This window comes from Triturus cristatus, chromosome 9 (assembly GCF_964204655.1).
Source record: "Triturus cristatus chromosome 9, aTriCri1.1, whole genome shotgun sequence".
NCBI lineage: Eukaryota > Metazoa > Chordata > Amphibia > Caudata > Salamandridae > Triturus > Triturus cristatus.
Genome location: NC_140592.1, coordinates 645,901,850 through 645,929,196, shown reverse-complemented (window position 1 = coordinate 645,929,196; position 27,347 = coordinate 645,901,850). Strand labels below are relative to the sequence as shown.

The 27,347-nt window shown below is 46.0% G+C and overlaps 1 protein-coding gene across 17 annotated transcripts in view; it reads right to left on the bottom strand.

Moving 5' to 3' along the window:
• The window catches only part of CLASRP (CLK4 associating serine/arginine rich protein), a 900,118-nt gene that overhangs the window by 674,669 nt on the left and 198,102 nt on the right, over nucleotides 1-27,347 (bottom strand). For all 17 annotated transcript variants that reach the window (XM_085625696.1, XM_085625697.1, XM_085625686.1 and 14 more), the window contains 2 exons: nucleotides 25,133-25,217; nucleotides 8,619-8,761 (listed from right to left, as the gene is read on the bottom strand). In XM_085625696.1, coding sequence (XP_085481822.1) covers nucleotides 8,619-8,761; nucleotides 25,133-25,217 — 228 coding nt within the window. The remainder of the gene's footprint in view (nucleotides 1-8,618; nucleotides 8,762-25,132; nucleotides 25,218-27,347) is intronic.

The window sequence follows — 27,347 nt, the reverse complement described above, 5'->3', positions numbered from 1 at the left end:
GTATCCTTTTGGTTTGATTACAGAAGAACTACTAGTAATGCAATGCTTTGAAAGATTGTGCATATACTTTGTATTTTAGTTGTATGTCAAGTAGATTACTTTACAGATCACTTTTCTTACACTGTGCAGTATACCTGGATACTGCACTGGGACATTTCCTGTAAACAGGTAAGTAAAAGCGTTTTTGTTATTTAGTTACAGTGTTAAAGGGTTTCTTAGATTTTTCAACTCCACACTGAGAAACGTTTTTGCTTTCTTTGTCGGTGGGGGTCCAGATGTTGTAACAACATTAGCCCCTTTCTTTGCCATGGGTGCAATGATAGAATCAGCTGGTACTGTAACATATATAGTGGGTCTTTAGATGAGTGTTTATATTTCTTTCCTGCCCTCAGTGTCACAGCCCGGTACTCTCCTTAAATGCCTCTCTTCCTTGATCCAGGATACTGGGCAGCACTGGGAGAAACTAATTATTTGTTTGCGAAGGCAGCAAGATTTCTAGGAGGAAGCATGACTGTGTTTTTCCTCCTCCAGTTGTACTCCATATTTTTCCACAGTTTTCTTGATGATCTGGCCATACATTGCATATCATCTGGAGGTGAAGGCTCAATGTGTAAGAGTCAATCCCCCTCCTCAAGAAACGGCGTTTCCAAATCTGGTCACTGTTTCTGCATACTCTGAGTCCTCAGACTCCTGAAATAGCCCATGGCTTCTGGGTTTTCCTGTTCCAAGTAGAATTCCTGGTTTTCTTCTTCATCTTGTGGCTCTGGTGTTAAGGGAGTGCGCAACTCTTCAACCTCCTTTTACATCCTGTCCTTTTGGCGTAGAGGCTTTTTGTGGGGTTCGGAATTCCAGAAGGAAAGCATCAAAATTATTTTTCTATTGAAATAAAGCTGCCATTTCTGCCTCAAGATGCATTTTCTTTCTTAAAATTTTGTACGACTGTTCTTTGTGGTTAAGCATCGATTTTCTCTTTGACATTGAAGAGTTTGTCGCTGATGTGATGTTTACACCTCCCGCAGTCTTTCACTGTCGAAACGTCCCTACTTTCAACGTCTTTAGACGTAGTCTTTTCGGGGGTTACCTCATGTGGTGTCCCAGCCGGAGGATCCGAGGGGGTTCCTTATGTTTTGAATTGCCTTTTCAGCGATTTTTTCAATGTCAAGACCCCCTTTCGCGTTTTTGAGTCTGTTGTTTAAGACTCTGCCCCTGAATGTTTTTTCGGCGTTACCCAAGATATTGAATATGCTACTTACCAGTATGCATCTGTTCTTGGCATGTAGGGCTGCTGACATTCATATCTGTGCATAGATCGCCGCCTAGTGTTGGGTCCGGATGATTGCACATTGTTGTCCTGGAAGAGTCTTCGAAGTATCACGAGATAGGTGACTCCTCCCCTGGACCACAGTGCGCATGGGCATCCTCTCCATCCATGGCTGTGATGGAGTAGATACAGTAAGTAATGACCATGCTATACAGTAATTCTGAGTGCTGCAGCCGCTACAGGCGCCGGGGAGGAGGGTGGGCGATATGAATGTCAGCAGCCCTACATGCCAAGAACAGATGCATACTGGTAAGTAGCATATTCAGTTCGAGGCATGTGGGCTGCTGAATTCATATCTGTGCATAGAATACATAGCAGTACCTCCATTAGCGGCGGCTACCCATGCCAGCTGCAGCAGTCTGAAACAGAGTTTTGAGAACAGCCTGTCCTACAGCTGCCTGCTGTTTTGAGTGTACATCTACACAGTAGTGTTTGGTAAATGTATGTATAGTGGACCATGTGGCTGCTCTACATATTTCCTGTAAAGGAATGTTTCCTAGGAAAGCCATGGACGCCCCTAACTTTCGTGTTGAGTGGGCTCGTGGGGGAATCGTTAATGTGCGTTTAGCTTTTTGATAGCAAATTTGAATACATTTAACGATCCATCTGGCTATACCTGCTTTGGAAATGGAGGTGGCCTTGTGTTGTGGAGAAAAGGCAACGAAAAGTTGTTTTGTTTTCCTAAAGTCCTTAGTTCTGTCTATATAGTACATGAGGGCTCTTTTTACATCTAGTGTATGGAGCATTCTCTCTGCGACATTCTGTGGATCTTGAAAGAAAACAGGCAGTTCAATAGTTTGATTCATGTGGAACTGCGATATCACTTTGGGCATGAATTTGGGGTTGGTACGTAGTACAACCCTGTTTGCGTGAACCTGTATGAATGGCTCTTGAATGGTTAGTGCCTGGAGTTCACTAACTCTTCTTAACAAAGTGATTGCCACTAGGAAGGCTACTTTCCAGGTGAGGAATTGAATCTCACATGAATGGAGAGGTTCAAAGGGTGGACCCATTAATCTGGTGAGGACCAAATTGAGGTTCCACACCGGTGCTGGTGGGTGTCTTGGGGGGATTACTCGTTTAAGTCCCTCCAAGAAGGCTTTGACGGCAGGCACTCTGAATAAAGAGAGGTGCTGCCTGTTTTGGAGATAGGCTGCTATCGCGGTTAAATGGATACGTATTGAGTTGTATGCCAGATTGCATCGGTATAGGTGTAGGAGATAACAGATGATGTTTTGAATGGATGCGTCCAGCGGGTTAATGTCATTGTTGTTGCAGTAAATGACAAACCTCTTCCATTTAGCCACATAGCAAGCTCTGGTAGTGGGTCTCCTGGCCTATTTGATGATCTCCATACAGTCAGGTGGCAGGTTTAGGTAGCCAAACTCTAAGACTTCAGGAGCCAGATTGCCAGGTTCACTGTTGCGGATCTGGGTGCTGAATTTCGCCATGGTTCTGAGTTAAAAGTGTGGGTTTGATCCGCAGCCTTTGATGCGGCACCACGGAAAGTTCTAGAAAGGTGGTGTACCATGGTTGGCGCGCCCATGTGGGAGCAACTAGGATGAGTGTAAGTGAGTGTTGTCGCAGTTTGCGTGCCACCAGCGGTATTAATGGCGCTGGGGGAAAAGCGTACGCAAATCTACTGGACCAGTTCATCCATATCGCATTGCCCTGCGACTGTGGATGTGGGAACCTGGCGGCAAAGCTTTGGCATTTTGCGTTTTCGTTTGTGGCGAATAGGTCTATCTCTGGATGACCCCACTGTTGGAAGTACGGTTGGAGAACTGACGGATGTAGCTCCCACTCGTGCATCTGGTGGCTGTGTCTGCTGAGCAGATCCGCCATCTGGTTGTCCTTGCCGGGGAGGTGTTCCGCCATGAGGTATATGTTCCTCTGAATGGCCCACTTCCACATGCTCTGAGCCAGATGAGACAACTGTGGAGAGTGTGTTCCTCCCTGCTTCTGTATGTAGTACATGGCAGTAATGTTGTCCGTCCGTATCAACACGACTTTGTTGCACAAGTGTACTTTGAATGCCTTCATGGCTAGGAAGATTGCCATCAGTTCCAGAACGTTGATGTGCATCTTCTTTTGTTGTGTTGTCCATAGTCCCTGCATTGTGTAAGTGAGTACATGTGCTCCCCAACCCTGGAGAGAGGCGTCCGCTGTCAGTATTATTTGTGGAACAGGCTCTTGGAACGGTCGGCCCTTGCAAAGGTTTTGTGGATTCCACCAATGCAGAGAGTTGTATGCCCGACCACTCACCAACACTAGGTCTTTTAATTGCCCGTGAGCCTGATTCCATTGACGTGCCAAGCACTCCTGAAGCGGGCGCATATGTAGTCTCACGTGCGGGACTATGAAAATGCAGGAGGCCATCATGCCTATCAACTGCATGAACACTTGCGCAGGAAGGGAGTGTTGAGGTTTGAACTTTGAGATCAGCAGTTGCATGCTGTTGATCCTCACTAAATTTGGCTGAGCTGTGGCTGCCAGAGTGTTTATGGTCGCGCCAAGGTACTGTCGTATGTGTGCGGGTTGGAGATGTGATTTTGGGTAATTTAGTGCGAATCCCAGACTGTGAAGAAGGTGAATAGTGAGGGACATGTGGCTGGCACATTGCTGGGCTGACTTTGCCTGAACAAGCCAGTCGTCCAGGTAAGGGAAGACGTGAATGTCTTGTCTCCGTAGATGTGCAGCCACTGTTGCTAGGCACTTGGTAAAGACCCTGGGTGCTGTTGTTACTCCGAAGGGGAGAACTTTGAATTGACAGTGATGTCCCTGAATAGTGAACCTGAGATATTTCCTGTGCGATGGGTGTATGGGTATGTGGAAATACGCATCTTTTAGGTCCAGTGTGGCTAGGAAGTCTCCCTGAGTGAGTAGCGGGAGAACCTGCTGTAGGGTGAGCATATGGAAATGCTCTGAGAGAATGTATTGGTTGAGGGGTCTCAGGTCTAGTATAGGTCTGAGCGACCCGTCCTTTTTTGGGATTAAGAAGTACAGAGAGTACACCCCTGTCCCCTGCTAGTTGACGGGCACGACCTCTATTGCACCTTTTTGCAGCATACTTAGCACTTCCTGCTGCAATAACACCAAGTGCTCTACGGACATAGGACGGTGCTTTGGCGGTATGTTGGGTGGAGTGGACGTTAATTTGAGACCGTAACCGTGCTGGATAATGTCCCTGACCCACCTGTCTGTGGTGATGGTTTTCCACGCTGACAGGAACCGTTGGAGTCTCCCCCCGACAGGTGTTATGTGGTCGGGGGGAAGGGAGAGGGCGCCACTGTTTGTTTTTGGGGGAGGACCTGGTGTTGCCGTAACCACGTCCTCTGCCCTTGGTGCTGGAGCCACGATATCCACCTCTGTTGGTTTTATCATAGGTACTTTGTGTGCCCCCTTTAGTGTACTGCTGCTGTGACCCCTGACCTCTAGGTGCTCCTCTATTCCCGGGGCGACGAAAGGAGCCACTACGAAACTGCTGCGTCTGCAGAGCCCCCATTGATTTCGCAGTGTCAGTGTCTTTTTTAATTTTTTCGAGGGTAGTGTCAACTTCAGGGCCAAATAAATAGTCTGGGTTGACCGGTTGATTTAAGATATTGTTCTGAATCTCCGGCTTGAAGCCTGAGATTCTTAACCATGCATGCCTTCTCAACATGACGCTTGTGTGGATTGCCCTCGCCGCTGTGTCGGCTGCATCCAGTGCGCACTTGATGGATGCATTGGTAAGGAGTTGTCCCTCTCTGATGAGGAGCTCCGCAGCCTCTTTATATTCGTCTGGGAAATGTTGGAGTAGTGATTCTAGTGTGTCGTAGTGGGACCTATCATAACGGGCCAGGAGTGCCTGTGTGTTGGCAATGCGCCGCAATCCGTTTGCCTGATGTCTCCAGCACTTTTGACTCCTTGTCTGGGGGAGGAGCATCACCTGTTGTCTGCGAATGGGCTCGTTTGCGAGCGTTAGCAACTACCATGGAGTCCAAAGGTAACTGACCCCTAATGTACATAGGGTCTCCGGGTGCAGGCTTGTATTTTTTTTCAATCCTGGGGTTTAGCACCCGTGCCCTGGTTGTTTCTTTAAAAACGTCCTTTGCAGGTTTGAGAACTCCTTTTAACATGGGCAGAGTTTTGACAGTTCTTTCGGAAGAGGCGAAAGTGTCCACCAAGAAGTCTTCTTCGACAGTGTCAGAATGGAGTTCTACTCCATGATTGGCAGCAGCCCGTTCTATGAGGGCATTAAAGGCAGCAGTGTCCTCTGTGGGAGATGTCTTTATGTTATAAAGCTGCGTGTCATGGGTATCTGGTGCGGTACCCTGGTCTGTGGGGTCATCCCATGCCTGATCTGGGTCTTGCAGGTGATCATCAGGATCGACATCCCCAGGGTAGGTGGTATCATCCCCTACATAGTCCTCTACTGCGTCTGCCTCTGAAGGGGTAGGAGAAAAGGACGGTGGATCCTGATGGAAGGGTTGAAAGTGTTCATGAAGCACTGGCTCTGACCCTCCAATCCCCTCTCTGGCGTGATTTTCCGCTTGCGGAGCATCAACCTACCAGTGTTGGCGTCGATAAATTGTGGCTGTGAAGGCTCGAAATCTGTTTGTCCAGTGGATGGGGACTGTGTCTGGCGGACACATGTCCTAATCTCGAACAGTTTCGGCGCCGTGGGCGGCGGCAACCCAAACGTGATGTTGGTCGGCGCCGAGGGTGCTTTCGAAGCCTTGTGCGTGTCGGGACCCGACGGAGAGTGGAGGGCTGCCCGTTCTTTGATGCGTTGCAACGATGCCGAGACCTGTTGCACGGTGAACGCAGATGGTTCTTTGGAGCCGGTCGGCACCTTGGAGGTAGGTGTCGAAGCGGCACCCGACTTCTTTGCAGCCATGGGGTTATCGATCCGCAGGGAGGTATCGACGCTCGTTGGAGTTGATGACTTGGCAGGCACCGCCGTCTTCGACGTCGACGCAGACGGGGTGGCCACCTTGACTTTGGTGGTTGGGGCCGATGTCTTCGGTGCCAGAGGCCGAGGTGCCTTGTGTGGACCGAGGTCCTTCTTCTTTGGCTCGGCACCCGTATCCGCTGCGGTGAGCTCGGCACCGAAATCCCTTTTTGCGCGCTCGGAGCCGATAACCTTTGCCGGCGTCGAAGGAGTGGAGGGCTTCGAGGCCTTTGAGCTGATCACAACCAGTTTCACTTTCGGTTTCGATGGAACTGATGCGATGGATGGTTTCGGTTTCGCCGAAGGGAATCCAGTCGTCTTCGATAAAAATGCCTCTTGCGAAATGTTCAAGGCCGGGCCTGAAGACGGGGCCTAAGAACCGTGAGATTGATCTTGGGTAAGGCCCGAAGGCGATCCCTCGACCTGAGCTTTATGACGACATATGTTTTCGGCCTCCGTATCGACGGGTTGGCCTAGCTCCTCGCTGGAGCTATCTTCCTCGGCCCCAAAGGCCTCATTGTAGTCTCCTACCTGTTCGACGACTTCTTCTCTCTGAAAGATCACCTCATCGTCGTCTTCCGATCGGGAGTCGTGTTCGGAAGCGGGGCTGGAGTCTACGTCTTCCACGCTCTCGGCGTCCTCGTCTTCGGTGCTAAAGATGTTGGCCGGGGCAGGCGCCGATTGCTGCGCTTCCAATCTCGCCGCTCGTCGATTCCGGAGAGTCTTCTTCGAGCGGAATCGGGCACAGGCCAAACATTTCGACTCATCGTGATCCGGTGAGAGACATTTGTTGCATACCGGGTGGATGTCGATGTGTGGGTATTTCGCGTGGCATAAAGGACACCGTTTGAATGGAGTCCTCGATTCCATCGTCGATCGAAGTTCGATGTTCGGACCAAGCGGATCCGAAAAACTGGAAGAAGGTGCTAAAGCACTAAAGAAACTAGTCGATACCGAACGGGAACAGTACCGACGACAACTAAAGGCCTTTTGGCCTTAAACTGAATTTTCTTAACTTGAGCTAAGATAAGCTCATCCGAACCCAATGGCGGAAAAAAACAATCTAAGGATGGAGAGGATGCCCATGCGCACTGTGGTCCAGGGGAGGAGTCACCTATCTCGTGATACTTCGAAGACTCTTCCAGGACAACAATGTGCAATCATCCGGACCCAAGACTAGGCGGCGATCTATGCACAGATATGAATTCAGCAGCCCACATGCCTCGAACTTTTCTTTATGCTTGTGCGATTCCCTCTCAACATCCGAGCCTTTTCCTTCAGCCCCTTTGGTGATGTAATACTCGTAGTCACTCAACAAACCCAGGTGCTTTAATAATAGCACCTGCTTCTGACCCTGCATGGCATGGTATGCCTGTCTCTGTTTGTGTTGTGGCCTCAGCATTTTCGGATTGAACCCCGTACAGGCATCACAGTCGTCGCTCTTATGGTCAAGTGATAGACAAAAGGTTACACACCTGAAGTTTACTTTTATTGATGGATTTATGGTGGCAGTCTGAGCAGAATTGGAACAGAGTCTTCTCCGTCACATGTTCAGGGAGCCCCTTGTCCGGGCATTCTCCAAAATAGTCCCAGCATCTTCGATTGTTGATAGAAAGCCCCTCCGGTATTGCTATTCTCTCTTCTTCTGGTTTTCTTCATCAAATTTAGTCTAAATTTCTAATTTTTTCGCAGACTGGAAAGCCTTCAACTATGCTTTCAGACCCAACAACATAAACAATTCTGGAGATGGCGACCACGCGTAGGAGGTTCCGGGGAGGGCGTAAGACGTCAGAGGAGGATGTATAGGACACCAAATGGTGCGATCGTCGATGCCCAAAACAAAAAAAAGGACTACTACAGATAAAGAAGAATTCTGAGCCCACCCATTAGATGGCAAAATAATGCATAACATGTGAATCCAGAATAAATTCACATTGCATAACAAGTTCTATCAGTTTTAGAACACTGCACACGTTGCATTTGCTTGAAAAAGTTTGCCACCTGCAGCTAGGTTATGTGAGCATGAGAAGAGGTTTGGATACTAATTAGAAGAGTCTAGAGACCATTATAGAGGTCAGAACAATTCTGGGGTGAAAAGTTAGCACAAGAGAGCAGGTGACAAACAGGTGCCAAGTATCTTTAAAGGTAACCCTAATTAAGAAGAAGCAATTTAAAACTCATCTGTCCATCTCCTTTGGATTGCAGGTAATCATTCTTTATATCCACATTTTCTGCAATGATTAAACAAGGCTAAGAGAAAGAAGAAAAGAAAGTAGTACAAAGAACACAAGGGCTTGGGAGGTGAAGAAAAAGTAAAAATGAAGTCTTCTGGATCATTAGACACTGTTCCAGGCCAGGACTTACCAATATCTGGAATAACTTCATCTTCATCAGAATTGCTGTCTTCCTCAGAATCGTCCTCTTCATCTTTCTCGGGCAGGTTTTCTATCTCAGTTACTGTGCTGTCTTCATAGGTGTAGCCAATAGAAGCCTTCTTTTCAGACAGCCTGTAAAAACACAAATTGAATCCTATTAATAAAAAAATACCTCCCACCAAATCATAAACATGAAGTGAGTTGTAAAGTTATACAATGAAGTGTGTGGACATTTTGCCATTGGAATACAAACTAGGTGGAAAGGTGTGCAGATGGATATCTTTGCCCTAAATATATGAAATTACACAAACAGCGCTGCAACTAAACTGATGTTTGTAAAAACATATTGAAGAAACTGAGTCAGATACCATAGGTCAGTGGAAATGGAAAAGTTATACACTTGTAATCCTAGTTCTCATCCAGGTGAAATCTTAAAGTCATAGGCACTGAACTTTCTCTCACTGCCATCCCGGAGCACTTTTTTTTTCTCTCTTTTTGCAAAAAAACTAAAAAACTGTATTTATATGTATATATAACTTTGTACAATAGTATACTGCATATAGGTCTGCATAAGAAAGAAAAAGCTAACAAAACGGCTAAATTTTAATAACATTTTCATTTTTTAAAAAGGAGTTAAATTACAAAAAAAATTGACACTAATAAAGTAGAGACTTTAGATAATTCTTCACACGACTTTTTTTTAATAAGAGAAGGAAAGGGAATGTGTGTCATTGTTATTCAACATGCTGCACTGCAAGTCAAAAGAGATACACCTGGCACTGTGCCTTTAAGATCCCCACAATACACCTAGTAATCCCATCATGACCTACAAGTGACAGTTCGGTCAGATAATTGGTGCAGAAACATAGGATCCTTGGTGGTAATTGTTGAAGACAAAGGACTAGTTGTCCGGGGAGGGTCGTTTATGACTTTGATGAGGATTACCACCAAAAAGAACTAAAATCAAAGGAGAACAACTTTTCCTTTGCTTTCAGGGGGTCCTCATCAAGTCATAAGCACTGATTAGAACAGCAAGCCCATCCCATAAATAGGAGGACACAAAATAGAAAACATCTCCAACAATCACCCAAAAAGCTTCCTCAAAGAAGCCTGTCCTACAGGAGTATCCACTATGGAGTACAATCAAACTTAATTCAGTGCATAACATACAACCATAAAAGCATTCTAATAAAAAAAATATTAAAGGTTACATCCCTAATAATCATTCAAATTATACTAAAAAGATTATTCTTACGTACAGGCATTCCATCTACAATTTCTATACAAGCTACTACTCCAATATCAATCACAGTTACTATCTTATAACAAAGAAACAATTAATAAAACAAGAATTTTTTTCGTTACAGAATTAAGTTAAAAGCATTCATAGAATAAGCATATAAAAACATTTTAATCCATGCAGATATTAAAAACATTATTAAAAAAAACTACATTTATAAAAACTTAAGACTCAAGGACTGGGGACCGTGCATATTGCATTTTTCGTGTTCATTTAGCTTATATAAACAAAGGTGCTTACGCGATAAAGTGCAAAAAGTGCAAGGCAATGACTAATATCAGACTGAGAATTATAGTCCTTCAAGTGTTCAAACGTTATGGTTTTCATACATTAGGGCTTCTAAATGAGAATTATCCTTTTTTTCACCCGATTGCCATTTGTGTAAAAACAATACCTGCATTTCTAATTTTATCGTTTTCCAAACTACAGATATAATTAAAGGCATGTTTATAATAATATAAGTTATCTAAGAAAAGTGATTTTAAAACAGATTTCCGTATGTCCCAATAAAAACTACAAAAAAGAATAAAATGCAGCGTGGACTGAGGGGACTTTCCATCACAAGGACAACTTGGAAGGTTATGACTCCACTTTCCTGAACTAGGGAAAGCTATTAGATAGTGTAAGGAGCCCAACCTTAGCCTGGTTAAATAGAATTTATACTGGATGTTTCTTACCGAAGTAAGGTATGGTTGAATGCCCGTCAGTAAGATTTGACACGGTGTTAAACCAGCTTCATTTGTAGTGTAGTTCCTATATTCCTGATAGGCTCTGCGCATTGGAATAACATACACTATAGATTTGACATAGGACCGAGGTCAGTATGTCTCTATCGAGTATATTAAACTTAATTACTTGTGTGTGCCAGCTAACTCAGAGGTCACTAGAAACTTCTCGAATATACAAGAAGGGATTAGTCTGACAACCGCATAAACAATACAACTTTATTTCCCTTTAGAATCGGAACAGTATCAGAATCGTGGAAACAATAGATAACAGTTTCACTCAGTCAATCGTGCATGCTTCGTTTCTACAGAGTTGCACAGAAATAGAGAGATGGGCGTTTCAATAAAAGGGTTTAGTGAACAGTCTTATTTCTCATGCAAGAGATATGAATTGCTACAATCGTAAGACAGACTGGGAAGTACAATATGTACGAGGTTAGCAGTAAGATAAAATAATACTGCAATAGCATGGTTTGTAGCTATGATATATTAATCAAAATACATACATAAATAACATAAGCTAAAATGTGATACTCATCTGATGCTTCTAAATTGTTCTACCCAAGTGTACCTAACCTAAGTGCAGTACGAGGTTTGAAGTAGGTGCCATTTCTAAAGTATAGCTAGCTATATTTCAGTTTAGCCAAGAGTTGCCAAAAGTTTCTCTAAGTTTTCGTCAGCTCCATACCTTAGAATGAGAGAGGTTGGAATCTCTTTTCCGGACTCGATAGTCTAGCCCCCCGCAAGGGAAGTCAGAGAGCACTGGAGCTGGATTCTCTGCGAGGAGGATGGCAGCATCAGGTCAGTGCATCAGGCTGGAACTCGATCTCCTTCCGAACTTGCCGTGGCGAACCGCGTAGTCTGGGTTGGATCAAATCCTCCGGGAACCGCAATTTGCCAGGGCAAGTGCTGGTATATTTATACCTTGAAGGTGTCTAGGAATGCCAGTATTGACGTAAAAGTCGGGCAGAGGAACGTCATGAATGAACCCCTAAGGAATAGATGTTCATGCATACTTAATGAGTTCTTGGAGAAATCAATATTCAAGCGGAGGGAAATTCCTAAAGGCTTAAGGGTCTGGTTTTCCAAGAATTCATTGTGACGTGGATGGATGGATGTAGGTGGCCATGCCTGTACTTGGTTTGTATGGACAATGTCTAAATAAGGGCCGGATTTCCGCCTCCAAATAAGGGCAATGTGAATTGTACCTATATAAGGGCGTAAATCGGGAAACCTATATACGGAATCTAAAACTGCACACAACACATTAACTCTTGCATGTTTCTTAGAAATGACTAGCCTTGTCTTTAAGTCTCTTTTGCTATAAACCTGGATGGACAATGGCTCATGAAGATCAGGGTCCACCTTACAATCTTTTAAAAGATTATGAATATACTCTAGCCAGGGTATATTCCAGCTAAGGGCAAGGCAATCCATAATTATATCTTTAGTAAACTTAGTTCCATCTTTCGCCCAGATTCCATGCCATAAAGTAAGTGCTGCCGTGCTAATAAAATTGCTAATGTAATGTGCGCACAGCTCTTTGTGAACTATGTATGAGGCAGTGGAACTTGGGACTGCCAACACCCTTTTTAAAAATTTGTTTTACTGGGGGGGGGGGCATGGCCACATGCCGAGGAAAATGGCCACACAGTAGCGAAGCTCCGTCGCACCACTCCCGTAAAATACACTATTGGAAGATTTGCCCTGAAAAAAAGTGCTGTTACGAAGACTGGCTACTCCCCACGGAGTGGTGTGCAGCTCCACCAATCCTGGTGCAGATCCAGCGAGTTCCTGCGGAGATCTCTATCCGGACCCGGGCCGCAGTTACTGAGGACATGTGGCGCGCCCCGTGGCCTCGAACGGCCTGGATACGCTGGTGCCGTGGCTGCGGTATGACCCCCCGGGTACCATCTCTCTGAGGAGTCGCACATCCCCATATATCGAATTGCTTCAATCCTGGTGAGTTTAACATAGCGGGCCCTGCGGGCAGCGGCCAAGCGGGGAGTGCGCCCTATGGCCCTTCCTTCAACTACTCGAGCATAGCTGGCGGCGCCGGGGTTGAAGGACTGACTCACAAGCGCATACTGAAGAGGCCTCATAAGACCAAACAGTGCCCTCACCTATCCTGGCGGGACTTCGGCCTTTAAATCCTGATATGTGCCGGCCATTGACGCCACGCGTCCGGCTTTCTGCCAGCCGCTGACAACGATACCGCGGCTGCGGTCGGACGGGCCTGCTTGCTGGGGAGGCCGGACTCGATAAATAATAGGCCCCACCTATTCTGGAGAGTTTGTGATGCCTGCAAAGGACGAGTTTGGTCGTGCCCCCTGGGCCTTCCCCATCCCTCCGGCGTAGCCGGCGCCTGCCATATGATCTGAGTTCCATTATTAAAGCGGAGGACCCCGTGGGACTGACACGCGGTGCGGCGGCAGCGCCTAGGGCGCCCAGGGGCTCCTTTGTGTGAGACGACCGTGACCACCCACCAGAGGCCCGGATTTTCTTGTTGTGGGGCGGGTGAGAGCACAGGAGCCCTGTTCTAAGGGTCGAATGATAATGACAAGTCGTGGACACCAGAAGTATAGACTGCTTGCAATGGGCAGAGGCAGCACCCATCCAGTCAGTGTACTTGCCCACACCTTTCAATAGGGCCACAACTTGACCGTAGGGGCCATTCGCAGTGGTTGCGAGTGTAAGATGCGCCTATTCTGTGCCCCCCCCCCATCTCACGGATCAAGCGCAGCCTGAAATGCGTACTCCTTAGCGCAGACTCGACTGGTGAAACACGACAGACCGGATTGGGCTCTGTCCCTCACGCAGGCAGCAGAGAGTTGCCAGCTGGGCCCAACCTCTCCTTCGGTACGCCTGGCACACTGCCTACATCATGGCGAGAAACCGTAGCGGTCGTAACACGCTCCAGACGAAGCTGGAAAAATATGCCTGGCAAAAAGGGCAGGAGGAGGCACAGACCAATTCAAAATCGACGAGGGACCAGCCACATTACAAGACATGTTAATGGCCATAACAACAGTACGCACTTCCTTGGAGGGCCGGATTGACACCGTCGCATCCGAGGTCTCCCTGATCAGAGCGGATATGCGAAAAATGGCTGCGCGCATCACCGAGGTGGAATCCACGACAAAGGGTTTGACGACTGATTCAGACCTCCTCAAACGCCAAGTCACAGATCTCCAAGTCAACCAGGACATGTTAGAACACCAACTTGACGATTAAGAAGGCCGTATGCGCCAGAATAATGTCCGTATACTAAGAGTGCCGGAACGTGCTGAAGGGTAAGCGGTGGACCCGTCCGTAGAGGACTTAGTGCTGCAACATCTCCGACCTAAGGGCCTGTCCAAATACTTCTCCACTGAGAGGGCACAAAGAGCGCCAGACAGAAGATCCAAGCCCAGAGCACCACGCAAACCCATCCTGGCACAGGTGTTCAACTTCAGAGACCGGGACATAATACTCCACACGGCGAGAGCGGCCCCGCCTGTCACCATTGACAATAGTAAAATTACCTTTTTCCCCCCAGACGCCACGCTGAGAGTGCAGAGACAACGCCGTAGCTTCTTGGAGGTGAAACAGGCCCTGCGTGATCAAGAAATCAAATATGCCATGCTCTTTCCAGCAAAACTGCGCATTGAATCCGCAGGGAAAACCTGGTTCTTCTCCAGCCCCAAAGATGCATGGGACTGGCTTGACGGCTGGAGCACGGTTGGTAACCGGAATAATAAAGCAAGTCGTGGGACTGGAAATAAAGATCGGCTGAGCCGCCAGCATAGGTCCCCACCGGGTGGTGATGCCGCCACGGACAGTACCACGGAACAGCGATAGGCGGACTAAAGAAATGACCCCGTGTTCCAGCCAGTAAGGTCAACAGTATAGCGTCTTCACAGACACAGGTCTGCTTGCTATGGAACAGCTCTGTAGCGGAACTCTGTGGTTGCCTGACGCTATTGCCAGTGGATCCAAAGACGTAACTTCGGGGTGACATGTCAGAGCAAATGTTATAATATGAATCGATGCCCCAGGGAGTGGGGTTGGATCACGTTCCGGATTATGTTAAGGGTGGGCGATAGGCACTCTTCAAGTTTGGTGTGGCGGGAGGTTCAATGCCCGTCATGCAGGGAGGGCAGGGGTTATTTTAGGGGTGGGGGGATATGTTTATTTAGATTTCATTGTTGTTTAATTGCAATATAGGTGGGACAGAAACATCACCTGTGCACTTGCATTCCGGGGTGGGGGAGTTCCTGTACCAACATTTGCTCTATTCAATCGGGATATGGCCGTAGGGCCCCAACTCACATAGGTACATCATGTCGAATCGTGCTGTGAGGAGATCACTTCGCATTAACACATGGAACGTAAATGGGCTGGGAGACAAGGACAGTGCTCCAATATCTTAAGAGCCAAGCCCCAGACATCGCTCTGTTGCAGGAAACGCATCTAATCGGCAACCCGTGTAAGGTACGCGATCGTTGGGGTTGCAAGCTAGTGGTGCACGTGGGCTTCACCGCTAGTTCAAGAGGGACCGGCATTCTTATCCATAAACAATGCCTTCATAATACACGACACACGGATTGACAACCAGGGTAGATTCACCGTGATCGCTGGGACGTGGGAGGAGAAACCCCTTAACGTGCTCTCCGTCTATATACCTCTCAGGCGTTAAAAAACACTACGCTGGCAGACCTTGGTAAATTATTGCTTTACCTTCCAGACGGGATCCTAGTGTTGGGAGGCGATTTTAACCTAACGGTGGACGGCTGTGTGGGCCGGCGTCCCTCTCGGCAGCATCAACGTGATACTTCACCCCTGCTGGATTTTCTTTTGGCCTTCGGCCTCGTTGACCTTTGGCGCCATTTTCATCCTCTGGAGCGCAATTTTACCTTCCACTCTGGCGCCTATGGTAGTCAGTCCAGGATCGACCACTTGTTCACACACGCTGATGACCTCTCTAATTTTACTGACGCCACACTCCTAGCACGCAGTATTTCTGACCATTCGCCTGTCTTGACTCAAGTTAACTCTACCCTAGGAATATGGCAGTCTTACCCTGTCCATAACTCCGTGGAGGCAGAAGATACCACATGTTCGACGTGAAGGGGTAGATCACTACTTTGCTAAAAACACAAACACTGTCCAGTCTCAACAGATTCTGTGGGGGGCCTTTGGGGCGGTCATCAAGGGTCAAGCACCATCACTGATGACAGGATACAAGAAGGAACTGAAGGCACGTCTGGAGACACTGGAGCAGGAGATTCAGGAGTTAGAGGACAGGGTGGCGACCAGCGACGACGGACTGCTCGCCCACACTCTCAGTGTCAAACGACAAGACTATCGACAATTGGCTACGGCGAAAGCTAGGTCACAGCAGAGCTAGTAGACATAAAATCTATTAGTTGGGGGACAACACCGGGAAATTACTGGCGTGGTTGGAGAGGCGGGAAACCGCACAGAGATGGGTGCCTCTTCTCGAGACAGATACAAATGCATTGGTGAACGATCCTCAGCAAATTGCTGAGACCTTTGCCTCCCACTTCGCTTCCATCTACTCCTCCACCACTCGCACTACCCTACATGATTCCAGAGACCTACTGGGCACTATTCCTATCAAGTACCTACACCAGAACTTTAGTTTTCCACAGGAGCAGATTTCTTTCCTCAATCCCCAACTCCACTACTGCGAACAATTTAAGCTCACATGCCCATCGAGGGGGAAAGGGGATTGGGAAGAAGAGAGACTGCCACTGCTTCACCACTTCTGGACTGGAACTCGAGCTATGCTCCTTGTAGTCTCCTGTAACAAAGAACACCATGTAACCACTATATCTGAACTCTGACCCTCTAATAATTACCTTTCCTTTGTTACCTGTCTTTTCTCAGTGGTTAGCTGCATGTAGGAGAAGGTAAATGCTACTTACCAGTATGCATCTGTTCTTGGCATGTAGAGCTGCTGCAGTCACATTATTGCATTAGATCGCCGCCTAGTGTTGGGTCCGGATGTTGCACGTTGTTGTCTTGGAAGAGTCTTCGAGATCTCACGAGATAGGTGACTCCTCCCCTGGACTACAGTGCGCATGGACAGCTCCTCCATCGTCAGATTGTTTTTTCACCATTGTGGCAAAGATGGAGGATAGTAATAGAAAGAAAGGTGTCCATGTAAATGTATCTAAATAAGATAGTACTGCAACTGTGCTCAGCACCAGGGAGGAGGATTGGCATGTGACTGCAGCAGCTCTACATGCCAAGAACAGATGCATACTGGTAAGTAGCATTTACCGTTCGAGGCATATGAGCTGCTGCAGTCACATTATTGCATAGACTGTATAGCAGTTCCTCCTCTAGTGGTGCTTACCGGTGGCAGTTGCAGTAGTTTGGAAAAGTGTTTTAAGGACAGCCTGACCTACAGAAGCTTGTTGTTTGGCTTGCACATCAACACAATAGTGTTTAGTGAAGGTATGTATGGTAGACCATGTAGCTGCCTTACAAATGTGTTCTAAGGGGATATTCCCTAGAAAAGCCATGGATGCCCCCATTTTGCACGTGGAATGTGCTCTTGGGGGAATAGTTAATGTGCGTTTAGCTTTTTGATAACATATTTGTATGCACTTAACTATCCATCTGGCTATCCCTGCCTTTGAGATAGGGTTACCCTTATGAGGTTGACAGAAAGACACAAACAACTGTTTTGTCTTTCGAAATGGTTTAGTTCTGTCTATGTAGTAGAGTAGAGCCATTCTGACATCCAGTGTGTGGAGTGCCCTTTCAGCTACTGACTGTGGTTTTTTAAAAAAGACAGGTAACTCAATTGATTGGTTAATGTGAAAACTAGTTATGACCTTTGGTAGGAATTTAGGGTTTGTTCTGAGAACTACCTTATTTTGGTGTATTTGCATGAAGGGTTCTTGAATTGTCAGTGCCTGCAATTCACTTACTCTTCTGAGTGAAGTAATTGCTATTAGAAATGCCACCTTCCATGTTAGGAACTGTAATTCGCAAGAATGTAGAGGCTCAAAGGGTGGGCCCATAAGTCTAGTAAGTACAATGTTAAGATTCCAGACTGGGGAAGGTGGAGCTCTTGGAGGGATTACTCTTTTGAGCCCTTCCATAAACGCCTTAATAGGTGGTATGCAGAAGAGAGACACGTGTTGTCTGTTCTGGGGGTATGCTGCAATAGCAGCTAGGTGTAATCTTATAGATGAATATGCTAGATTACATCTTTGTAAGTGTAGCAGATAACAAATTATGTTTTGGACAGAAGCGTCTAGTGGATTGATTTGATTATTTTGGCAGTAAATAACAAATCTTTTCCATTTGTTTGCGTAACAGGCTCTGGTAGTGGGACGTCTTGCCTCTTTGATGATATTCATACAATCAGGAGGCAGGTTAAGGTATCTGAACTCTAAGACTTCAGGAGCCAGATTGCTAGGTTCATTTGATTGGGGTCTGGGAGTTGTATCTCTCCATGGTTCTGTGTGAGTTGTTTTGGAGAGAGGTGTAGTCATTGATGAGGGACGACAGAGTTCTAGGAGTGTTGTGTGCCATGGTTGTCGTGCCCATGTGGGACCAACCAGGATCATCGTAAGTGTTTGTTGCTTTAGTTTGCGTACCACTAATGGAATGAGTGGGGTTGGCGGAAAAGCGTGTGCAAATCTGCCTGACCAGTTCATCCATATCGCATTGCCCTTCGACTGCGGGTGTGGGAACCTGGCGGCGAAGGATGGGCATTTTGCGTTTTGTTTTGTGGCGAACAGATCTAGGCCTGGGTGTCCCCATGCTTGAAAGAACGGGAGTAGAACTTTTGGGTGAAGTTCCCATTCGTGGATCTGTTGACTGTGTCTGCTCAATAGGTCTGCAATCTGGTTGTTCACTCCTGGGAGATGTTCTGCTAGAAGATGGTTGTTTTGTGGAATGGCCCATCTCCATATGCTTTGCGCTAGGCGTGAAAGCTGCAGAGAGTGTGTGTCCCCCTGTTTCTGTATGTAGAACATTGCTGTCATATTGTCCGTCCGGACTAGGACAGTCTTGTTGGCTATGTGTTTTTGAAAGGCCTTCATTGCTTGAAATATTGCCAGTAATTCTAGGTAGTTTATGTGGTGTATTTTTTGGTGCGGTGTCCATAGACCTTGCACTGTATGTTGAAGTAGATGGGCTCCCCACCCTGTGAGTGATGCGTCCGTTGTCAACACTACCTGTGGAACTGGCTTTTGGAACAGTCGTCCTTTTGAAAGGTTTTGTGTGTTCCACCACTGCAGAGAGCGATGGGTACGACTGTCTACCAACACTAGGTCCTTTAGTTTCCCTTGAGCCTGGTTCCATTGTGTTGCTAGGCATTCTTGTATGGGACGTATTTGTAGCCGAGCATGTGGGACTATGAATATGCAAGATGCCATCATGCCTATGAGTTGCTTAAACACTCTTGCTGTCAAGAGAGTCTGAGGTTGGAATTTTTGGATCATTGCTTGAATGTTCTGTATCCTGGCTGGAGCTGGGTAAGCCTTTGCTACTGTGGAGTCTATTGTTGCTCCCAGATATTGCTGTATATGGGAGGGTTGTAGATGGGATTTTGGGTAGTTGAGGGAAAATCCCAGATTGTGTAATAGATGGATTGTGGTCACAGTGTGCTGCAGACTTTGGTGATGTGATTTTGCCTTTATCAGCCAATCGTCTAGATATGGAAACACATGAATATGTTGTCTCCGTAGATGTGCTGCCACTACTGCTAAGCATTTTGTGAACACCCTTGGTGCTGTTGTTGCCCCGAAGGGTAGGACTTTGAATTGGTAGTGCTGTCCCTGCACTACAAATCTGAGGTATTTCCTGTGTGCGGGATGAATGGGTATGTGAAAGTATGCGTCTTTCAGATCTAGCGTGGCGAGAAAATCGCCTTGCTGTAGTAGTGGTAGTACTTGTTGGAGTGTGATCATGTGAAAATGATCGGAGTGTATATAGTGATTGAGGGGACGAAGGTCGAGAATGGGCCTGAGGGAGCAGTCTTTTTTGGGGATTAGGAAATAGAGGGAGTAAACTCCCTTTCCTTGTTGCTGCAGGGGAACTGGTTCTATAGCGTGCTTTTGTAGCATTGCTAAGACCTCTTGTTGCAATAGTATGGTATGTTCCTCTGACATTGGTCTGTGTTTGGGTGGTATGTTGGGTGGGGTAGATGCAAGTTCCAGACAGTAACCAGAATGGATAATTTGCTTCACCCACCTGTCTGTTGTGATGGATTCCCAGACAGGTAGGAACTGTGATAATCTGCCTCCGACTGGTGTTAAGTGGTCTGGAGGCAGGTGTAGGAGGTCACTGTTTGGGAGTGGTGGAGGTACGGTTGTTGTTATTACTTCTACCTCTGCCTTTAGTATTGTTTCCTCTATATCCTCCACTGCCTTTTTGAAATGTGTTTTGAGAGGTAGTTTGGAAAGGTTGAGAGGTTTGTGTGTTATTCCCTCTCCCTGTACCTCTATAGGAGGATCTACGAAAGGAACGTTTGGATTGGTAAGACTGCAGTGCACCCATAGATTTAGCGGTGTCAGTGTCCTTTTTCATTTTGTCTAGTAGGACATCTGTTTCAGGCCCGAACAGGAAATCTTGGTTAAGGGGTTTATTGAGAATAGTGGTTTGCACCTCAGGTTTGAAACCTGATATGCGAACCCATGCGTGTCTTCTTAACATTACGCTTGTATTGACTGTTCTAGAGGCTGTGTCAGCTGCATCTAGAGCACACTTTATCGAGGCATTAGTGATGAAGTTTCCTTCTTGGATAAGATCAGTTGCCTGTTGTTTATATGGGTCAGGGAGATGTTGTAGCAGCTCCTCTAGTTTGTCATAGTGTGCCCTGTCATATCTAGCTAACAATGCTTGTGTGTTAGCTATTCTCCAGGTGTTGGCTGCTTGTGAAGCCACCCTTTTCCCTGATGCCTCCAGTAGTTTGGACTCTTTTTCTGGTGGTGCAGCATCGCCAGTGGTTTGTGAGTTTGCCATTTTTCGTGCATTGGTGACTACTAAAGAGTCCAGCTGTAGTTGACCCTTGATGTATGTAGGGTCGGAGGGTGCTGCTCTATATTTCTTTTCCAGTCTAGGGTTGAGTATCCTAGCCCTAATGGGGTCTTTGAATATTTCTGGTGCATGTTTTAAAACCCCTTTGAGCATGGGTAAAGTGCGGACACTTCTTTCTGTGGTTCGGAAGGTGTCCAGCAAGAAATCCTCTTCCAGAGGGTCAGCATGCATATCTACCCCGTGGAAACTAGCAGCCCTGTCCACTAACTGATGAAATGCAATGGTGTCGTCAGGAGGGGATGGTTTTGAAGGGTATGGTGTGGGGTCTAGAAGAGGTGTGTTATTGTCTGGTGAATATGGGTTTCCCCATGTGTCCAGGTTGGGATTTGTGTCATCAGGATCGTCATAAGGGTCTTGTGGATCATTATCTATGTCCTCATCTGGGTCCCCAACAGGCTGTGGAGGCATGGGGGGTGTGTATGGCACATAAGGCAGAATAGGAGAGAGAGGAGGAGGGGTGACAGGCCTAATAGGAGAAGTAGCAATGTCCTTCCTTTTTAGAGGAATAGGAGAGGGTAAGGCAGAATGAATTTTCCTCTTGTGGAGCACCACATGACCTGTGTTAGGGTCTATGATGATTCTTTTCTGTTTTGGATCGACAGGATCCGGAAAAAACAGCTCCTCCTCTGTATTTGGTGGTTTCGGCACCCAAGATTTTTGGTGTTTTTTACTGGGAGTCGAAGGATTTGTAGGCTTCGGCTTCGACTTGTTTGGCTCGGGAACCTTGTTTTTGTTCGGTTCGGGAGCTTTCTTGACTTAGACATCCTTTTTCGGATCGACCGTTTTCTTGGGTTCGATCTGTTTTTTAGGCTCGGTGACCTTTTTGGAGTAGTTAGTCTTCTTCGGGTCGATTAACTTTTTCGGGTCGATATTTTTCTTGGGATCGACCTTTTTCGACTCGAGATGCTTCGGCTCGACGTTTTTGGGAACGGTCGAGTCTTTCGGCGCTGGAGCCGGATGTGTTTTTCTCGGCGCCGAAGGCATTTTGGATGTAGGGAGATACGGTTTGCTCGGTCCCGAGCTACCGGAAGGCTTTTCTATTATCTTCGGAGCCGGGCCCGAGGGTGGGGCTTCCGAAGGGATGTTTCGATCGTGACGAAGGCCTTGTGGCGATGTCTTGACCGGAGCCTTATGTGGGGTGATTGGGACAGGGGCATCGGTACTCACGTGCTGACCCGCTGGGATTGGGTCTTCTGAGTCCAAATCTTCGACTGTGACGAGCTGTAGATCATCCGAGTCCTCGGCATCCGAGGGGTCGTCGAAGATATTGTCCGGTTCCGGTGCCGCTGCTTGTCGATGCATCGCTTGTCGATGGGCCCTTCGGTTCCGGATTGTCTTTTTGGAACGGAAGAGTGCGCAGGCGGAGCAGTCTTCTTCTTTATGCTCCGGATATAGGCATCTGTTGCAGACCGGGTGATGATCCGTGTGTGGGTATTTAGCACCACACTGGGGGCATTTTTTGAAGGGGGGCCTTTCCATGGGCCCGAGGCCCGAGTGGCGTCGATAGGCCCGTAGGCCTGCGTCGATTGAAATATGAGAAATAAAGTCTTGTAAAGTTATAGGGTATCGACCGGAGAGCAATCCTGTCGAGATACTTTGATTTGCTGTGAAGAAAGTTGAAAACTTCGGAGTCGAAGTTGGCGTCGCAGAAGTACATCCGAACCCGATGGCGGAAAAAAACAATCTGACGATGGAGGAGCTGTCCATGCGCACTGTAGTCCAGGGGAGGAGTCACCTATCTCGTGAGATCTCGAAGACTCTTCCAAGACAACAACGTGCAACATCCGGACCCAACACTAGGCGGCGATCTAATGCAATAATGTGACTGCAGCAGCTCATATGCCTCGAACTGGCTATTTCATTACAACTATACGATCCAGGTTGTTCAACTCAGGGCTGCTGTTTCATCCTCTTTCGTATGGGGGGGGGGGGGGGGGGGGAGGGGGGGGTGAGAAAGGGCCACTTTTTCATGGTTAGCCGCCCCAACCTTTGCCTGGTTTCAAATGTAGTGCACAGGGTCCCTGCCAACCAGGTACTCTGTGCCAGTGCTCCTTCCCTAGAAACAAATGCCTAATTGGCACTTCTGCCCTCTGTAGGTCCCTAGCAGTAAGACTGAAGGAAACAATTGCCTTGGCCCCAGCTCCTACCGGCCTGTCTCCAGCTTCTGAAAACCTGCAACCTGTCTTTCAGCTAGCTGCCTCTGAAAACCCTGGCAGGGCTGCTGCCTTCGAAAAAGACTCCAATTTCCCATGGACAGTGGACCTGTCCTTATGAAACCTACTGAAGACTCTGGATCCAGGCAGACCCACGCCTCATGCCAACTCTGAACCAGACGCCTATGGCCAGAGAGGCTCACCTGTGCAGTGAAGTCTCCTCTGCGATCATGACCTCGTGTACAGAGTTGGCTGATCTCTCCTGCCCTCCATGACAGCGCCTGCAGTATAAATCCAGAGGCTCCGCTTGACCGCGACCTGCTCCGGTAATAAGACACCGACATCGAACTGCACCCGAAGCCCCTGGCCCTTGGTGAGCTGAACCCACGGTGACCCTACGACCCCCAACATCCTAACATAACCCTTCTATTGGTGGTCTTCCTCCTGCAACCGCTGGTGCCATGCCTGCAGCCTCTTTGCCGCAAGAAGAATCCCTATTGAAAATCATTGGGCGCCCAATGTCGAAAATGCACCCTGCACCTGGCCGCCCCCGTGCCGCTGGTGGTGTAGGTTTGGTGATGCGTTGTGCCCTCCCTTGTGCTTAACCTAACCCCCAAAGCTTGACCCCTGCAACTGATCTACTTACCTGCAAGCTGTGTGGCTCCAGGAACAAAGCATTGTGTCGAACTCAGATTTTGACCGTTGCAACATGCCACCCCTGTGCCGCAGTTTTGGCACTTACCTGACCCCTGGCCCATGCTAACTTTTGGCTCCAAAGACTGATGTTGTTCTATACTTACCTGTTTAACCGCAATGTTGCTTTACCCATAGGATAACATTGGACTGTGTGAAAAAGTTTCTAAGTATCAATTTTTCAAAGTGAAAAGTATTTGATTAAACACGTACTACCTTATTACGAAGATCTGGGTCTTAAAATAAAGTATAAAGTATAATTTTCTAAAATTGGTCTGGATCGCCTTCTTGAGTCGCGTGTCCATTATTGATCACTGTTGTGCAATAAATGTCTTACACTTCTCTGTGTTAGGCCTAAGGTTGCTTGCCTACATTACCACTAATAGAGCACTTTGGGTTTTACATTGAGCCCAGTACAATTTTGGGGAACCTCTGGACTCTACACCAGTGCAGGATGATGCAATCTGGCCAGCGTTTTTAGATCATGCTCTACTTCGATTTATTCTTACGAAAATTATAACTCATCATCTGTTTTGTAGAAGAGATTTAGGATGGTGTTTAAGCATAAATTATCAATAACTTTCACGGCATCTAGTATACACTCTTTGCATACAAGGAAAAGGCCAACATAAAAATTCAGTTCAATCAGACCAGAACCATTTCCAAAGATGATGTGGGTAGGGTACCTTTAACACAATATGGTTGGCCCCCAAGTTTCAGCACAACTGCCAGGAAGTGCACACTATCACAAGTGATACACAGACACCGAGCTCAGCCCAAAGAAAGTGCTACATTACTTGAGCTAATGGAGGAATGGGGGTAGAGGGGCTGTGGGGGGTTGGGGAGGAGTGGGGGTTGGGGAGGAACTGGGTAGAGACACTTTGGGGTTCGGGAGAAATGTCCACGAAGCTCTCACACACTGGTAGAAATGGGTTTACTTGTGTCGAAGAAGGACACAGCAAGATCCCGGAGAGCCTAGGAGGCACCACCAGTAATCAAGCAGCCCACAGGAATTGATGTTTGTGCTAGACCTGAACAATTCATCTATAAGGCCAGAATCTGTCAATAAAAGCGGTTGAAGATATGGGATCAGTGGATTAAAAAAGATTCACAGGTCTTGGATTCAGACTGATTTGACTTCTTCTAAACAGCTTTAGCTACTACTACGCATTCATCGGTATTTGCAAATTCTCACTCACAACTGATGTGGTTCAATGTGCAAGTGTATGTTTTAGGTATGTGCCTGTTGTAAATCAGTAAAAGTTATGATAAAAATAATAAAGACTGCTATATTGCCAAGCATTTAAATTAATGTTTACTACTATTTGTAATGTCAAAAGGGACTAATATCCACAAGAAGAGCATTTATTAAAGAATGCAGAACAATGAAAGATCCAAATCTGGATGAATTGCATTTATCTGTACCCTGTGTCTACAAAGACTTTACTAAATCTGAGAAGCAGTTACATTAAATGACACTAAAACTAAAGAAAAGCAAGTTTATGCCTTTATTCAGGAATTTCACACAAGGCTATTTCGTCAAGTGGAAGTATAAAGAGGTACTCACTTCTTTTTCTCATCTTCTGTGGGTTTCTGCAAACCACCATAAAGCTCATCAATGTATATCTGATAAAGGCACTGCTCTTCTGAGACTGTTAACAAAAAAGAGAATGTAAATTAATAGACTATTACTGTGCGTCAAAAGCCAAAATGTTGTACCAAAACATTACTTAAGCATTATAAGCGGTCAAATATTTTTAAATGTGCCAGCAACAATACAGGAAACTACCACCTGTCACCAAATCCAATAGGGGTTGTTAACATGGGCTGATTCCAACAAGAAAATATTTTATTTTCTGTCACAAAAAAGAGGAATATTCTTAGCCCTAAAATAAGTCGAGTGAATATAAAAAGAAAAGGGTTTAGAATGATTTTCCAACAATTTAGAGTCAAAGCAACGCTCAGTGACCCCACAATCCTGTTTCCAGAAGCCGCAAAAATTAAGTGACCTAACTGCCATCTGTAATGAATGATAGGATGCAGGATGTATTATGAGATTCTTGAAGGCACACTGTCAGTTTTCTCTCCTATGCTTTACAGTCCAGCCTATTAGCTAAGAATGTCACATAGTCTCTTTCCTTGCTTTAAAAAACAAAAAAAAAATGTTACTGAAAGATGCTCTATAGTAATTACTTTACCAGTGCCACATTGTTAGAAGATTCCATTCTTTAAAAAAATAAATGGATATTAAATAAAATGTGGCCATTTTGTTAGCCTTTTCTTTAGGTTTCAAACACATATGTAGTATACTGCTGTAAAAAGTTATATATACATATATGTATAGTTTATTTATTTATTATTGTTTCAGGAAGCCATGGAAGTATACAAGTTTTCTACTGGCCTAATTCTTGCCTTTATGGCTTTGAAAGAGAAACTTATGCAATTGACTTGGGCAATCAACATAACATGAGCAATCTCTATCTGTCTGATTCAATACTGTGGCAACCATTAAAGAAGGTAGCTGGCACATTCATCAACTGTATGGATTCGTGGTTAACCCATGTGCTAACAGAGTAGCTAAAGTATGAACTGTTTAAAGTATATTCATCCTATATCTTTTTTTTTGTTCAAAAATGCAATCACAGCTTTACCACACTGTGAATACAAAAATCCATAAAGGGCTATAATAAAATTATCTTAATGAACTTGGATTGGAAATACAGTAAGACGAATGGAGAGAAAAGGTTAGCAGCAGGAAACAAATCCACTAAATAACAAAAACAAGATAATCACAATCTATTGCTACTAAATATATCAACAGGTAAGGTAAACTAGCATACTTTTACACTTATTAAACTTGAAAGACAAATTAGAAATCCTACCCTTTGCGGTAGGGCTGAAGTTGATCACTATGGAGTTAACTGGCAGGTTACTACTGATTTTAGGAGTAAATTTCAATCGGCAAAACAGACTACCTTACTAACATCGATGAGAAAGATATTTGAGAAGTCGAACATGAAGGAGCCACATGGTTCCCTTCCAAGCTGCACTGCCTAACGAATCCAATGAATCAAATGTATATTTCACTCCTTAGTTAATCCATATTTCACTTCCTTTTTATTCTTCTTTTTCACCCTTAATTTATTCAATCCATTTCACTCATTTTCTTCACCATTCAGGATTTTTTACAAAATACACAGGATCATCGGATGTTCCACATGCCACGATTTATTAAAAATACCCAATGCATTTCGGGACAACCCTTCATCGGGGGTATCTAGAAAAAATCATTTAAAACAACCGTCAGTCCATTAACGCTCGTGATACATGAACTCAAAATAACTCATTATAAATTCAAATTACTTAAACAGTAATTAATTACACATTTCAATGAAATTGCATCCTTAATTGGAACCTAAACTAGGATCTGGTCACCCCATTGCTCCCTGCGCTCTGCCTATGTCAGCATATGTGTGCAGAGTTGCTTTACAACTCGTAACCCTGTATTCAACTCCAAAACCCTCATTTTATCTTGATGCCAAAAAACACTAAAACTCTTGGAATACGCTCGTGCCCCCACGCTTATCGATATCTAATGTTGTTATTTCACTAACTTCCCAACAGCTTTCTCAATGCGCTTACCTTGGCATGTGCTTTTCTAGCTTTTAAAAGCTTAGTTTGGGGTCATATCTTGTCAGTCTTTTGCAGTTTTTTCTTCTCCCTTTTTAAACACCCATACTTCCCCTCAGGTGATCTGTCACATGTCTTAATGCTCGTACTAA